Source organism: Gadus morhua, chromosome 12 (genome assembly GCF_902167405.1).
Source record: "Gadus morhua chromosome 12, gadMor3.0, whole genome shotgun sequence".
Taxonomy (NCBI): Eukaryota; Metazoa; Chordata; class Actinopteri; order Gadiformes; family Gadidae; genus Gadus; species Gadus morhua.
Window position 1 is genome coordinate 7312472 of NC_044059.1, and position 13886 is coordinate 7326357.

A 13886-nucleotide genomic window follows, 5' to 3' on the forward strand; every position below is an offset into this window, starting at 1 on the left:
CCCTCAAAATGAGCTCCTGACAGCAGGAAGGGGGTGCGATAAGATGCCAAGGAGGGGGGTAACTGATAGCACTCCTGATACTATGCATCCACATGCAGTTTAACCTTTCCCTCCGCCGTCATAAAGCATGTCAAATAATAATTGGACAACGAGATAAGGGGCTAATTGAATAATAAATTACCTTAAGTGAAAAAGAAGAAAGAAAGAAAGAAAGGAATGGCCCGTGATGGCGTGCTCTGGAGGGGGGGGCTACCTATCGCTTTGGTGCCTACCAAACAAATCATAGATTTGTTTTCCCTTTTTTGTCCAGCTGTCCACACTGCGTGAGGCTTGATGGCTTGCTGCAGGCAGCCACTCTATGTCTAAGAAAGGAGGCTTCAAATGGTCCATAAGCAATTCTAGAAGGGGAAATAACATGAGTGACTGGCGCACATTACAAACCCGAAGAATAGGGGGAAATTTACTTCCTGTTGCTCCCAGTTTGAATTTCAATCAAATTAGTGTCTGTTAAACTCAGAGTGACCCGTCTGGCTCCGTTTCATCTGAAATGCCGATGAGGTTGATGCCACAATTATCAAGGCAGGCATCTCTCTCAAGAGGCCAGCCTGTTGATCGGAGACAGCCGCTGAAAAATTAAATCATTTCCAGCGGACCCCCGGGAGCCCAGCGGGGTTGAGGAGAGGGGGGTGGGGGGGGGGGCTCGGCTAAAGAAACAATGCGTTTCAAAAAAAGAAACGCACATACACAAACAATCACGCCCACATAAACACACACAAGCATACGAAGGCGCATACACACACACACACTTGCGGGCGCGCATAAACACAAGCACCCAGGTTATGAGCTTCTCCTTCAAGCGGGCTGGTGTAACGACGTTACAGGAAATGGGCAGTTATAGATTAGCCAATCCCGCATTTGAATTTCAACTCCCGACCCAATATCACAGTGAGATAATCTGGGAAGTGGTAATTACCGTCAGATGCTAGCGTTTATGCTATATTTATTGACGCTGGCAACAATACTCACTGGGGTTGTCCAGAGGCCGTTGCCTGCGTTTTGTCATGTAATAAGATATATCAACCCCTGTCTACATTTGACCTTTTTGACCTTTTCTTTTTTAGTTCGGGATAAGAACTGCACTGCCGAAGACCCTTTTTAAAAAACGACTGCAATAGCAAAGTAATAATATCTAAGTGGAGAAGCCTCAGAAGAATTAAAAATGCAATTCAAGAATATTTTCCTCGCCCCTGAGGTTCATACAAGTTTAAAAAAAAAAAAATGTCCCATCAAATCCGATTCCGTGGATCGCATTATAATCACCACTTCATCAATGATACAGTGAGAGGAGAGCGAAACACATATTTCCATTAGAGCAAGTTTTTATGCGTCATGAATTTTGTCCACTTCCAGTTGAAGCCGGGCAATTTATTCAATCTCGATTTGCTTGAGCCTGAAATAGACACAAACGCCATATGTACGCAAGGACAGCATGTCCAAGACAATGTCCCGTCATCCGGAAACAGTGGGCCAAATCTCTGGAGAGCCACGCTAAGCGCATCACTGCACCGTTTCCCAACTCCTCCCCATTTAAGCCGGCGCTCGTCATTATTATTAGGGCACATAATAAATAAATAATTTAGAGAGAAAAAGGAAGAAAACTCATGCAAATCCGTCCGATCCTGAGTATCTCCCTTCCACTCGTAATGCTAGTAATGCACATTGCGTCTGTGTCTGGAGGGCAGTCTTTCATTGATTATTCGTGTTAGTGATACACTCTTTGTCAAAGCCATGATACACAGGTCAAGACGAACCCTGGCAATGTTGTTACAGTAATCAATGATTCCGTAATTGAATACTTCGGAGAAGCTCATTAGCCGTCCAAAAATGGAATCAATATTTACGAGTGACTTATTCCCCATCTCATACCTGGACGCAATCTTTGTCTTTTTTAGCTCGAACGATTAACCAGGAACTGGAGCGTGCGGTCTTCATAGCTTATTCCTGCCTAATAGGGGGGGCCCTCTATGATGGATACACTTCAGCCACCCACACCAACACACAGACACACTGACACACACACACACACACACACACACACACACACACACACACACACACACACACACACACACACACACACACACACACACACACTCAACCACAAACACACACACACAGCCAACGCCGGAGTAAAACGTGAGTGGTGATCTTCCTGGCGAGAGACTTCACTAATTTAGCTAGTCCTGCGCCACTCAGGCAGGCTGAGTTTCGGCGGTGACAGCACGACGAATCTCAATCCATCACTTTTACACCAACAACTTCATTAGTTCAAACTGTACCGCCATGCAGTTTCACATCTGCCAGGGAGGTGTCCGACGTGAAGTATCTCCTGCACACGTTATTACCCACTAGAGTCGACTAATTGCTTGCAGCTGAATGTTCTAATTGAGCCACAGTAGTCCTGAGGATATTTTCATAAAACCATTGTGCTCATGAATATAATATGCCTGGTCTGATACAAAAAAAACACTCACACAAGTTGAGCGAGAAAGAGAGAGAGAGAGAGAGAGAGAGAGAGAGAGAGAGAGAGAGAGAGAGAGAGAGAGAGAGAGAGAGAGAGAGAGAGAGAGAGAACGAGAGAGAGAGAGAGAGAGAGAGAGAGAGCCAACGGGATCTATTGAGGCCCCCGATCCAATTCTCCACACTCCAGGACTACACTCAATTTAGGGGTCTCTGCTGTTGTCATCACCCAGTACCCCCTCCTCCCCCCCCTTTTTTTTTTATCTCCTGCGCAAATTAAATCTAAATTAGTAGGTCAAAGTAATCATAAAAAAATACATTTAAACAACTCCTGGGCAGCTCTGGAGACAGAGCCAAGAAGTAACGGAAATATTACAAAAGGGGGGATAAAGGGAAAATATTCATCTCTGGAGGGGAACGCATTTCACCCCTATGAGGGATAATATTTTTCAGCTGGGCGAGCGAGCGCAGACAGCTTAATACTGACTGGCACAGATCAGCCTGCTGGCTATTTAATGCGACACCCATACGCCCAAGCAAGCATCCACACAATTATTTCGACCACAAATGCATCGTCGATGGGTAGGAAATTGTGCAGTCCATTTCTAAAAATAAAAGGAAATAAATAAATAAACATTCCCTAAATAGTCTCATGTGTTTTATTTCAAGACAGGGGACGATCGCACTATTAGGAATACTACATATCTAAAATTATGCAAAAGAGAGCGGTAGTTAATTAAATTCGGAAAATCCTAAAAAAGATGTATGCTCATGCCATGTCAGCCCTCTCCCTCCCCTGGTTGCTGGGCCAATGCACTTTGTGAGTCGAGTGTGCAAGTGCGTGAGTGTGCTTTTGTGTGGGCGCACACAATATCTGGGGGTAGGGGTCTTGCCCGACAACAAAGGGGCCATGAGCAAACTCTAGTGTGCCCCCCGCCCCCAACCCCCCACTCGTAAGAAAGAAGAGTGTGTGAGTCAGCGATCTAACTTCGTCAAACACAGCTTGAAAATAAACCCTTTAAATACAAGAACTCAGAAGGCAGTATTATTATTTCACTATTTGATATATATCTCTATATATAGAAATATTTTTTATGTACGCTTTATTTCCCAAGATGGGAGCAGCACATTTGCTGACAGTCCCGAACACTCCAATATCTCTTCTTCTGCGGTGCTTGTGTGTCTTCCCACCCTGTCCACATTGACTCCCAAGGCTTCCCAGTGTGACGAACGGTTTCATGTCTAAGGCCTTGAGTATGCGTCAAACACTGTGTGTGTGTGCGCGTGCATGTGTGTGTGTGTGTGTGTGTGTGTGTGTGTGTGTGTGTGTGTGTGTGTGTGTGTGTGTGTGTGTGTGTGTGTGTAAGCGTGCACGTGTCTGTGTCCATGCAGCTGTGTAACTCCGTTAACCACTGAAGCATGTTTGTTATGTATCGTACAGGCGGTTCCTTCAAAGAGCTTATCGCGGGTGCATCAAACCATCCATAATCACGCGACTTTGTGCACAGAGCATGTGTTACACTTCCTTGATTAGCGATTTAAGGCTGTGGGTGTGTGCGGAAGGCATTAGTCTACAGTTGTCCCAGTTGTCCTCTAAAGTCGTCACTGTCGTTAGTCACTTGAGTGTACTGAAAGCTAATAAAATGGGCTGCTTGTATCTTTCACGTTGTTTTAACGCATCACCTCGCAAAGCTAACATTTTCCCGATTGTTTGCGATCATCGGGCTCGCACCGTCCCCGGAGTCCGTCCGGGGCCCCATCTCTGGGGCCCCTTGCTCTATGCACCTCGGGGCCCGACCTCCGGAACCCCCTGCTCTCTGCACCCCGGGGCCCGACCTCCGGGAACCCCTGCTCTCTGCACCTCTGATATCCGACTGGATATCGACGTAAAAAACCTTGGCGCGGCGGGTTTACCTTTGTGTCATGATCTTGTAGGCGTCGGGCAGGTAGCAGTTGACGTTCTCCATCTGGAAGGGGTCGGCATCGCAGATCTTGTCGTCCGTCCGGCCGTAGTTGGCGCTCTCGATCATGATGACGTCGCTCCCCGGACAGCGCAGGTCGATGGGGTAGCCCTCACACGACAGCTCCCTCCGAACCAGGCCAAAAGGCAGGGCCGCACGGCTGAACCCTGCACGGGGGAGGGAGGGAGGGAGGAGGGTGGAGAGGGATGGAGAGGGAGGGGGAGGAGGGGGATGGAGGAGGCAGGGAAATAGGAGACAAAGAGAGGATTGGATATCAGTACAACGAAGAGATCGGAGGGAGGAGTGTAACATGGGGGAACGTGGGGACGATAGCACAGCATCCGATGGTCGTCTCTCGTTATTATAACAGAGGAGTTTACAGTACGCCCTATGCGTCAGGACCGAGACGATCTCGTAATGAGAACATTACTGCTCTTGCTTACTGCTTCGTGGGTTTTTAAGGGGTAAATGGTGGTGCTCATTATCTTGTGTTTCAGCCTTTCATTTATTCGTTCATCAATAAATAATACAAATGTATTCATTGCATTGCATTGTTTATATGCATATATTCAAGACACGTAAAGCGCTGGACATAGTGAGTGCATGCGTATCATCAACTACCAGTGTGTAGCAGCACCAACCTGGGTGCTTCAAATCACCTGTGTGCCTCACACCCACTGTATGAGTCATTTGGTTGCAGTACCAGTCCTAAAGTAGGACTGGGAGTCCTTATTTGGTTGGGAATGATCAATACATTGACTGGTGTCGGCCAGGCCGGTGTTCCGGTTATGTTTTGTCCGTCTACCACCCACATGGCCTATTGACTGGCTGCTCGTCCTGAATCAGAATCTGTGGTCAGGCCTAGAACCACCACTATAATGATCAACAATCACTCGCTGGATAAAAGTCTCTACACCAAGATGATATATATAAATAAATGGAAAAACCAAACGATACGGTAAATATTCAAATATAGTACGGGAATGTTTCAGATCGATACGTGTAATCGTATCCATGCCAACTTGTCATTCAAAATCATCCATCCTGAGCTGCTGTCATTGGCATTCGTGGTCTATTCTGCGATACCCGTTTTAATCTGGGAAATGAAGCAGAACAAGCATCTGTACAGCATGAGACTGTAATTTAATCCTCAGCACTCGCAATCGAAGACCGGACTGTTTGGAAAGGCAAGGGCGAGCAGACAGAGTCGGACTGTGTGTGTGTGTGAGTGTGTATGTGTGTTGGGGGGGGGGGGGAGTTGTGGAGTTGAGTGGAGAAAAAAAATCAATATTGCGCCTTTGTGTTCAGTAAATGTGAATACAACCAAATAGCAGGATTTAGGGTAAAGTGAACTATTTTGCTAGATTTTCTCAAATCCCTATGAATATCGGGCTTTACCAGATATACAGGGACAAAGTCACGTCCTACTCCAGAATAAGGGCACATTTGATCAGTCCAAGAACTACCAGAATGTGGAATGTAAATAAAGATCACAACTGACACACGCTCACTAATTACTGCCCTGTATCCAAAGAATCGAAAAGCTCAGACATGACATGGCATCTGGCTTTTTGCACCAATTTAAACTCCTGTCTTTATTTTTTTTTGGACATCCCATATTGGTCCTGCCTCATGAGGTTATCTATGTTTACAAGCCCTCAACGTACCAAAGATTTGGTTTGCATTCCTGGGGTCAGGCAAACGCCAGTCTTGCTTACATCGTAGTGCCGAGATCATTCTGCAAATGGGGTTGACATGGCTGGTTTGACCTGCGACTCCCCCCGAGCAAAAGGGCTTGGGAGACCTTGAGAGGGAGAGACACGTAGCTCCTAACTGCTCCTGAATTAGCTGGTTGCTGCCCTTGGTGGTGGATATCACCAGCCATGTGTTACTATAGGGGGGCATGGTCAAATGTTGCATGAGTTTACAAGTTGTAAGGGCTTAAGCTAGCTATAGAGGTTCCAAAAGGGCAATATAAATGCTGACTATTTAATTAGGAAGATTGTTCGCTGTAGCAGACCATGATGACTTACCCGATGTAAATATTGTTTAATTTATTGAGGCTTATGTCTTGAGTAGACGATGCATACAGTTCTATTAAGGCCGTTTTACAGCCATGCTCATGTGCTCAGTTATGTCCATGTGTAAGACTTTAGATTGCAACAGTGGAGGCTTTATCAATTAACTACAACTGTCATTATACTGCCTGGCTAAATGCTGCGCGACAATTATAGGGAATTAACAATCTATATTGTACACACTGTCGTACACTTGTACGCCAGGAAATACAACTGGTATTTTTCCAATGGAAAATACATGTTGTACACAAATTTGCACTGCCTGAACTTTGTGTACCAATCAGCGAGTATTGCTTAGGTGCCCAGCGCTTTATTTGAAACCGAGACAGATCCAAGAAGGTAAACAACAGCTAGGCCTATAACTCCTTACAATCTGGCAGCTGTCTTAGTTTATCTTGACTCTCTGGAGCTATTTGTTGGGAAGCTTACAATCAGAAGGGCAGATCTGCTCTGTATCCCTTCACTTTTTTTTGACAACTTCTCTCATGTGACCAATGCACAATAAAAAACTGAAGGCACTTAAGTTAGATTTTTCAACATTTCTGCTCTGTAAATGCATAATGTGCAGTACAATTTTGCAGAGGTGTGGAGGAAAATAACCCAAGGGGTGTGAAATGTAAACGCGGTGGTTGAGCATCGGGACTTGACAGCCAATCTCAACTTTATCAATGTGTTCCACCCTAGCTCCATCAAAAGTCAGAGGCGTGCTCTGTCATAACTACAAGAACCTATGTTATACATCAATCACTGCCAAATGGCAACTTTTATACCCAACCCTGCTTTGAAATTACCCTCTGTATAATGGAGACATCTGTCTGTTTCCTTTCTTTTCATTACTAGAAGAAAGTTCAATACAAAAAGCCACATATGGAGCTTCTGACACAATTAAAAGCTTTGTACTTGCTTCTCTCCCCTGCCATAACAACTATTCACCATAAATACAAATAATGGACTAATGATGCAAGTTATGGTGGTAAACAAGTGACACAAGCACATTTTGGCGGCACAGAAACTTCTGCCGTATTCTTTTAATTCTTCTTCCTCAGATCCGATGGCCTTGATCGGGCAATGATCTGCATTTGCTTTACTCTAGAGGTCACACGGATCAATCTTACAGCAGTCATGTACCTCTGAGTGGGGATACATAAGGGTTCCATTGACCCACCGTCTGCTTGGAAGCGATCTGGATCCATGCAAATTGCCTCCAGAGTTGGAGTTCTCCAGAGTCACTAGCCAAACCACACCCATGCCCAGCGACCCCAAAAACACTGTTAAAACACTTGAATCAGTCCGTAACGGCTTTAACCCCCCAGATTCTGGTTGCGTGATTTACTAGTGATTGGGTCTGTCCCCTTAAGTAAAGGAGCAGAAAGAAAATGTGTACAAGATGAGATTTCCACTGAACCTAGTCTAGCGGCTTTTCCACTCTGCTGATGACAGGGTGCAGTAATGATAATGCATTTTCCTGTGCAAACCACTGGAAATCAAACAAAAGTCTCCTCGTCCAATGGATTCACCAGCTGCGCTTTTGCATCGGCAAACAGAGGCATTTTATGTTCATAATGTTATCTTCATAAATTTATGCTCATTCAGCTACAGGAACATCTACAACGTAATTCACTGTTTGAAACATTCAAATCTTGTTTCCGAACTCTGCCCATAGTACCGAGACAGCATTGTTGAGGGTAACCAATGACCATCTCATCTCTTCAGATTCTGGATCCCCCTCCCTTCTCGTCCTCCTCGACCTTTCAGCGGCGTTTGACACTGTCAACCACCATATCCTCCTAAGCCGCCTCGACACCGACATTGGTCTCCGTCACTCCACACTGGACTGGTGCACCTCGTACCTCGCTGACAGGACAGAGTACGTCAGCCTGGGATCCGCCAGGTCCAAAACAGCCTCGTCACTTGATGTCCCCCAAGGATCTGTCCTAGGACCCCTGCTCTTCATTTTATACATTCTGCCACCGGGTCGTGTCGTCAGCCGACACGGCATCTCTTTTCACTGCTGCGCCGATGACACTCAGTTGTACCTGCGAATCAACGCCCACCTATGCTCTACCCCGGTCCCTTCACCATCATCTCTAATCCTCTCCACCTGCAAGGAGGAGATTAAGGTGCGGATGAGTCACAACTTCCCCCAGCTGAACAGCTCTAAAACTGAAGCCATACAAATTGGCACCCCTCATCAGTTCCAGGGATCACCCATAACCGGCATCTCCTTCTCCGGTAAAGACATCCCGCTCTCACCCACAGTTACCACCCTCGGTGTGAAGCTGGACCCACAACTGACCTCTGCAAACCACATCAAACATCTGTACAAAACCTGCCTTTTCCATATTAAGAACATTTCTGAACTCCTCCCCTTCATCACTTTCTCTGAGAAACTCCAAGTCCACGCCTTAATCTTCTCCAGGCTTGATTCCTGTAACAGATTGCTCATCGGTATACCCAATAAACACCTTCAGAAACTTCAATTCATTCAGAACTGCGCTGACCAAACTCTGATGAAAACCCTCAAATACGACCACATTACCCCCATTCTTCAGAGCCTCCATTGGCTCCCCACAACCTCAAGAATTCAATACAAGATTGCCCTCATCACCCACCTTTGCATCTACAGCGACACCCCACAATACCTCAAAGACCTTCTTACCCCTCACTCATCCACCCGTAACCTCCGGTCCCAAAGCAGCCATCTCCTCCATCAACCCCGCCCAAGACTTCACACCATGGGAGAACAAGCCTTCTGCTCCGCTGCCCCTCACATCTGGAACTCCCTCCTCTCACATCTGTGAAAACCCCAGTCTGTGGACACTTTTAAAAAAGGGCTTAAAACCTTTTTGTTCAGGCAGGCGTTCCTAAATTGTCCATAGATATTTCATAATTCAATCTGCACTTCAACGCCTCTTTTAAGTGTTTTTATTAATGTATTTTATAAATGGATTAGAATGTGTTATTGCCCTTAGTGTTCTGTTATTCAGTTTTTCGGTTTCTGTAGCACTTTCTCAAGCACTTATGAAAAGTGCATTTTTTTATTATTATTATTATTATTATTATTATTATTATTATTATAAACAACAGCTGGACCAATTGATCAAGCCCTGTGCCAAACTACAATTTAATCTGGGCGTCGTATGGTCTTTTTCAGGAGTCAGGCGTGAGGAAACAAAAATCAATGCATGCAGCGATCTAACAAAACCGATTCTTGAGGCATTATTTCCATCTCAATAACGTGAACAATGTTCTGTCCCTGTCAGCGGTGTGGAAATAATGAATCCTCCTATCCAAAACCCTAATAGTTGAACACATTGTGCTGCATAAGGGCACACGTATAAAAATACCAGAACCAGATTCCGCCTCCCTGAAAGACGTCAGAAATGTCTTGTTCAACCGCAGTGTTCAATTGCATGTTCGAGGTGAAAATTTTCTTAAGGAGCGTGTGCTTATCAATCGGATACCTGAATGAGTGCGAATCACAAAGAGATGCCCCTTCTGGACTAATTAAACAGCACTCGTGGAGGATCAAGGCATAGTCAATACAATCTATTATGTGGAGGCTCAATCCTGTGTCCATGGCAACCCCTTGCAGAAGAGCCATAATTGGCCAGATCCCTCCCATCATTGTTGACACTCTTCCTTATCATGCATTCTGGTCAGCCCCACATCTTACCCGAGGAGCGTTTCAATGCCTTGATGCCAGGGATGTAGCATACATTGCACTCAGCAGTGATCAGGCCTGGGCTGGAGTACAATGGCAAGCATTCAGTGAGAGGAGCAGAACTCCTCCTTCACACAGACTGTAATTAACTTACTGGCCCGAGCGTACAACATTGAATATGGACCCATTGTTAAATCAAAGGTGTGTGTGTGGGGGGTTAGGGGTATATATATATATATATATATATATATATATATATATATATATATATATATATATATATATATATTTATATATATATATATATATATATATATATATATATATATATATATTTATATATATATACATACATATATATTGGATTGCGCATTTTTGACAGTTCCATTTATTTATTTTCGTTTTATTTTTTTCCAACATAATGATCACTCAACCTTTAACGTGCACTGATTGTATGGGGTTATTAATGCTAACATGCGGCTAATTGATTTTGATTGGTGCCAGAGACCTCTGTTTCCACGGGTTGAAGCACTTTATTACACTAATAGAACGCTTCTATTTTACCCCCCCCCCCCCCCCCCCCCCCAATCCATGTTGGCATTTAGTATCATGTTCAACCTTTCAAATGACATTGAGCCAAAACACAAACTGCAGCTACAGAACAAAAAAAAGGCCTTATATGCAAGGGGGGGGCAATTAGAGTCCGTCTCCCCGGTGCTGTAATGTTTTAATTCATTTTTTGCCTTCCGAGCCAAATCAATTGGAAAGTGACCATCTGCCAGGACGCAATGTCACTGAAGCGAAAGTAATGAACAAAATGTCTTCCAATTTCACACAAATGACGAGTCATTAAGACCATCGGCTGCTACCTCGAAGCGCAGCTTCGTCCAACACTGCCGGACATGGCGATTACACTGTTAACCATGCGTGGAAACCACTAAATACTGTGTGTGTATACCGGTATACCCTTTAAAAAACAGCACTCATTTCACAGAGACACAAGAAGACCAATGCAATTGATACCGCCATGGCCGGATACCGAACGAAGGCAGCAGAAACGACAGGCTCCGTGGCTCTGTGGCAGCATAGACGTCTCGCCTACAATTAATGCTTTTCACATAACATTACTCTGTGTACCTTGAGGTATACAAGCTTTCAGAGTTATTCCGAGGGGGGGACAGAGGCAGAGGGCTGATCAAAAGACCCATTCAGGCGCTCCCGCCACCGCCATTGTGGTGCGCAGACAAAAGAGAGATCTCGGATTATTTTGATGTGAAACCAGATAATTTTTTCTGTCGAGATCCAATGAGGAAGTGTGACCGAGGCGCCAGCCCAATGCTTGTCGTCCGCCGTGAACGCATCCCCTTGATTCTCCTCGGCCCGGCCTGATGACGGCTGAACAACGGTCTGTGAATGAGCGAGCATTTCCACCATTATTCTGCGAGGCCGTAGGTACAAGGCTGCTTGCTGGCTGACTCAGGGTGAAAGGACAGTGTGAGCTATAGAAACTTGGCTGAAACCACAGGAAACACAGCTTGGATCCCCATGTTTCTGAGGGCCTACCCTTCTCGGCCAAGCCAAAGAAACGGAGAACTACAAAAATAATAACGAAGCTTGGCTCTACCCCACAGTGGCGAGCTCCTTAATCCATAGATCCTTTACAACAGCATGTGTCATACCGGAGATGGGCCCACACAAGGAAGTAAAAGGAAGACAAATATTCAATATTTACAAGCTGAATGAAGCACCGTGCTTAACAGCAGGGCGCAGGGTGGACAGAAGACTAGAGCATGCAATCAACCCTGTTTTTTTCCCCCACCTAACTTGGCCTGTACCCGGACCAAATCCTGCCCAAATCTAGACAGATTTGACCGCAGCGTGGGGTCACCCAATCAGACCAAAGCCATGTGGCGCTTAAATAAAAATGTGTTTTTAATGTTGCAATATATTTAGAACATTCATTATTAATATGGATCATCTATTATTTAGAACACAGCGCTTCTTGATTAAAAGAGGCTTTATGGCGCTTTATTTAGAATGAGTCGTTTGCGATAATGACCTCGTAATTAGATCTTGGATCCTTAATGATCACATCTGACCAGTGCACCCATACGTCCAAAGTCCTCCCTAATGTGTTGCTTTGGAATCCGATCGGATTATGTGTTCACACACTGCACTAATCCAAATGGGCAATGACCACCACAACACATAGATGAACTGTATTATAAATATCATACGTACTACTATTTTACCAACAAAATGGTACTACTAATCATAACAATAATATTTGTATTGTTTAAAATGTAATATTTACTCTAATTATCATGACCATCATAACGGCGTTTTAGTAATAACCAAAATGATTATTGTTGACGTTGCTTTGCCAGAAATAAGTGAAGGGAGCGAGGGGATGGGGAGAACCAGTGACGTGACAGGGAAGAGAACGGCCGCTGCAACGGGAGCAGGGACACCACTCATTTGTATTCCCCGAACCATCCCATTCACTCCAGTTCATCTACATCTCTGCTCCCTCCACAGGCACCCCAGGGGGGCTATCAGGTGCATCTTTGATATAGGTACACAGGCTCTGAAAAATATCTTGTCATTTATCTCTGGATAGACATGATGGGGGGAATAGAAATCCTCTAGCTGTTTGTTCTCCTTTGGTGCTCGGATGGGATTTTCTTTTTTTTCTTTTCCCAAAAGAAATTTAGCCTGTCGGGGAGCCCTCTGCTGCCAGCGTTTCTAAACGAAAAGACAGGCCCACACGTGGGGCAAGAGTGGTTGTCTGCACAATTTGCATCATTTTTTTTTTATCACAGTGTGCCTAAGCAAGGCTGAAATTACAACGTACATTCGAAACTTGCCATACCTTTGGCAATGAGCTAAAAATCCAAGTCTGTTAAAACGTACTAGCGGAATTCAAAATCTTTCCTAAATGCATTCCTTTTTCCTTCGTCGTGTTCAATCATGTCATGTATTCATACAGATACAAGATGGATCAAGTGTTGCAGATGAAATGGCAATGCCGTGCACCCGCCAGAAAGTGAGCCTCATCAGATTCCATGTTCACTTGGGTGGAAATCAACCTTAAGGCCTAATTAAGCCCTAACGGCCTGGTCAAGGTCATAAATCCTCTTTTTTTTCATAATGCATTATTGACTCCACATCATCATCTGCCCATGGCGGATGACTGAACTCACACACAACAGCACACAATGTCATCATGTCTCATATTGGCTATCCTCTGGATATGTGTGTGTGTGTGTGTGTGTGTGTGTGTGTGTGTGTGTGTGTGTGTGTGTGTGTGTGTGTGTGTGTGTGTGTGTGTGTGTGTGTGTGTGTGTGTGTGTGTGTGTGAGCGTGTGTGTGTGTGTGTGTGTGTGTGTGTGTGTGTGAGCGTGTGTGTGTTTGGGGTAGGGGTAGGGGGCGTCAGGTCAAGCAGAAGGAAAACAAAAAGGACGTTATCACAATTCAATTTCTGCAGTGACTGTCACATGGGAAAACCCTGCAGTGACCCAGAAGAGGTGTATCGATGAGCTGTATGACAAGTATTTCTACTAGAAAACAATTACTAGACGCTGCACATAGACTCTCAATGACTCCAATATTGTGGAATATTGAGAATGACATTCAGGTTTTTTTTATGTGCCTTGAAATGTG

At 44.9% G+C, this 13886-nt stretch overlaps 1 protein-coding gene across 1 annotated transcript in view; it reads right to left on the reverse strand.

Moving 5' to 3' along the window:
- Positions 1 to 13886, reverse strand: part of adgrl2a (adhesion G protein-coupled receptor L2a) — a 102400-nt gene that overhangs the window by 56656 nt on the left and 31858 nt on the right. Inside the window, 1 exon segment of the mRNA XM_030373090.1 lies at positions 4435 to 4648. Coding sequence (XP_030228950.1) covers positions 4435 to 4648 — 214 coding nt within the window.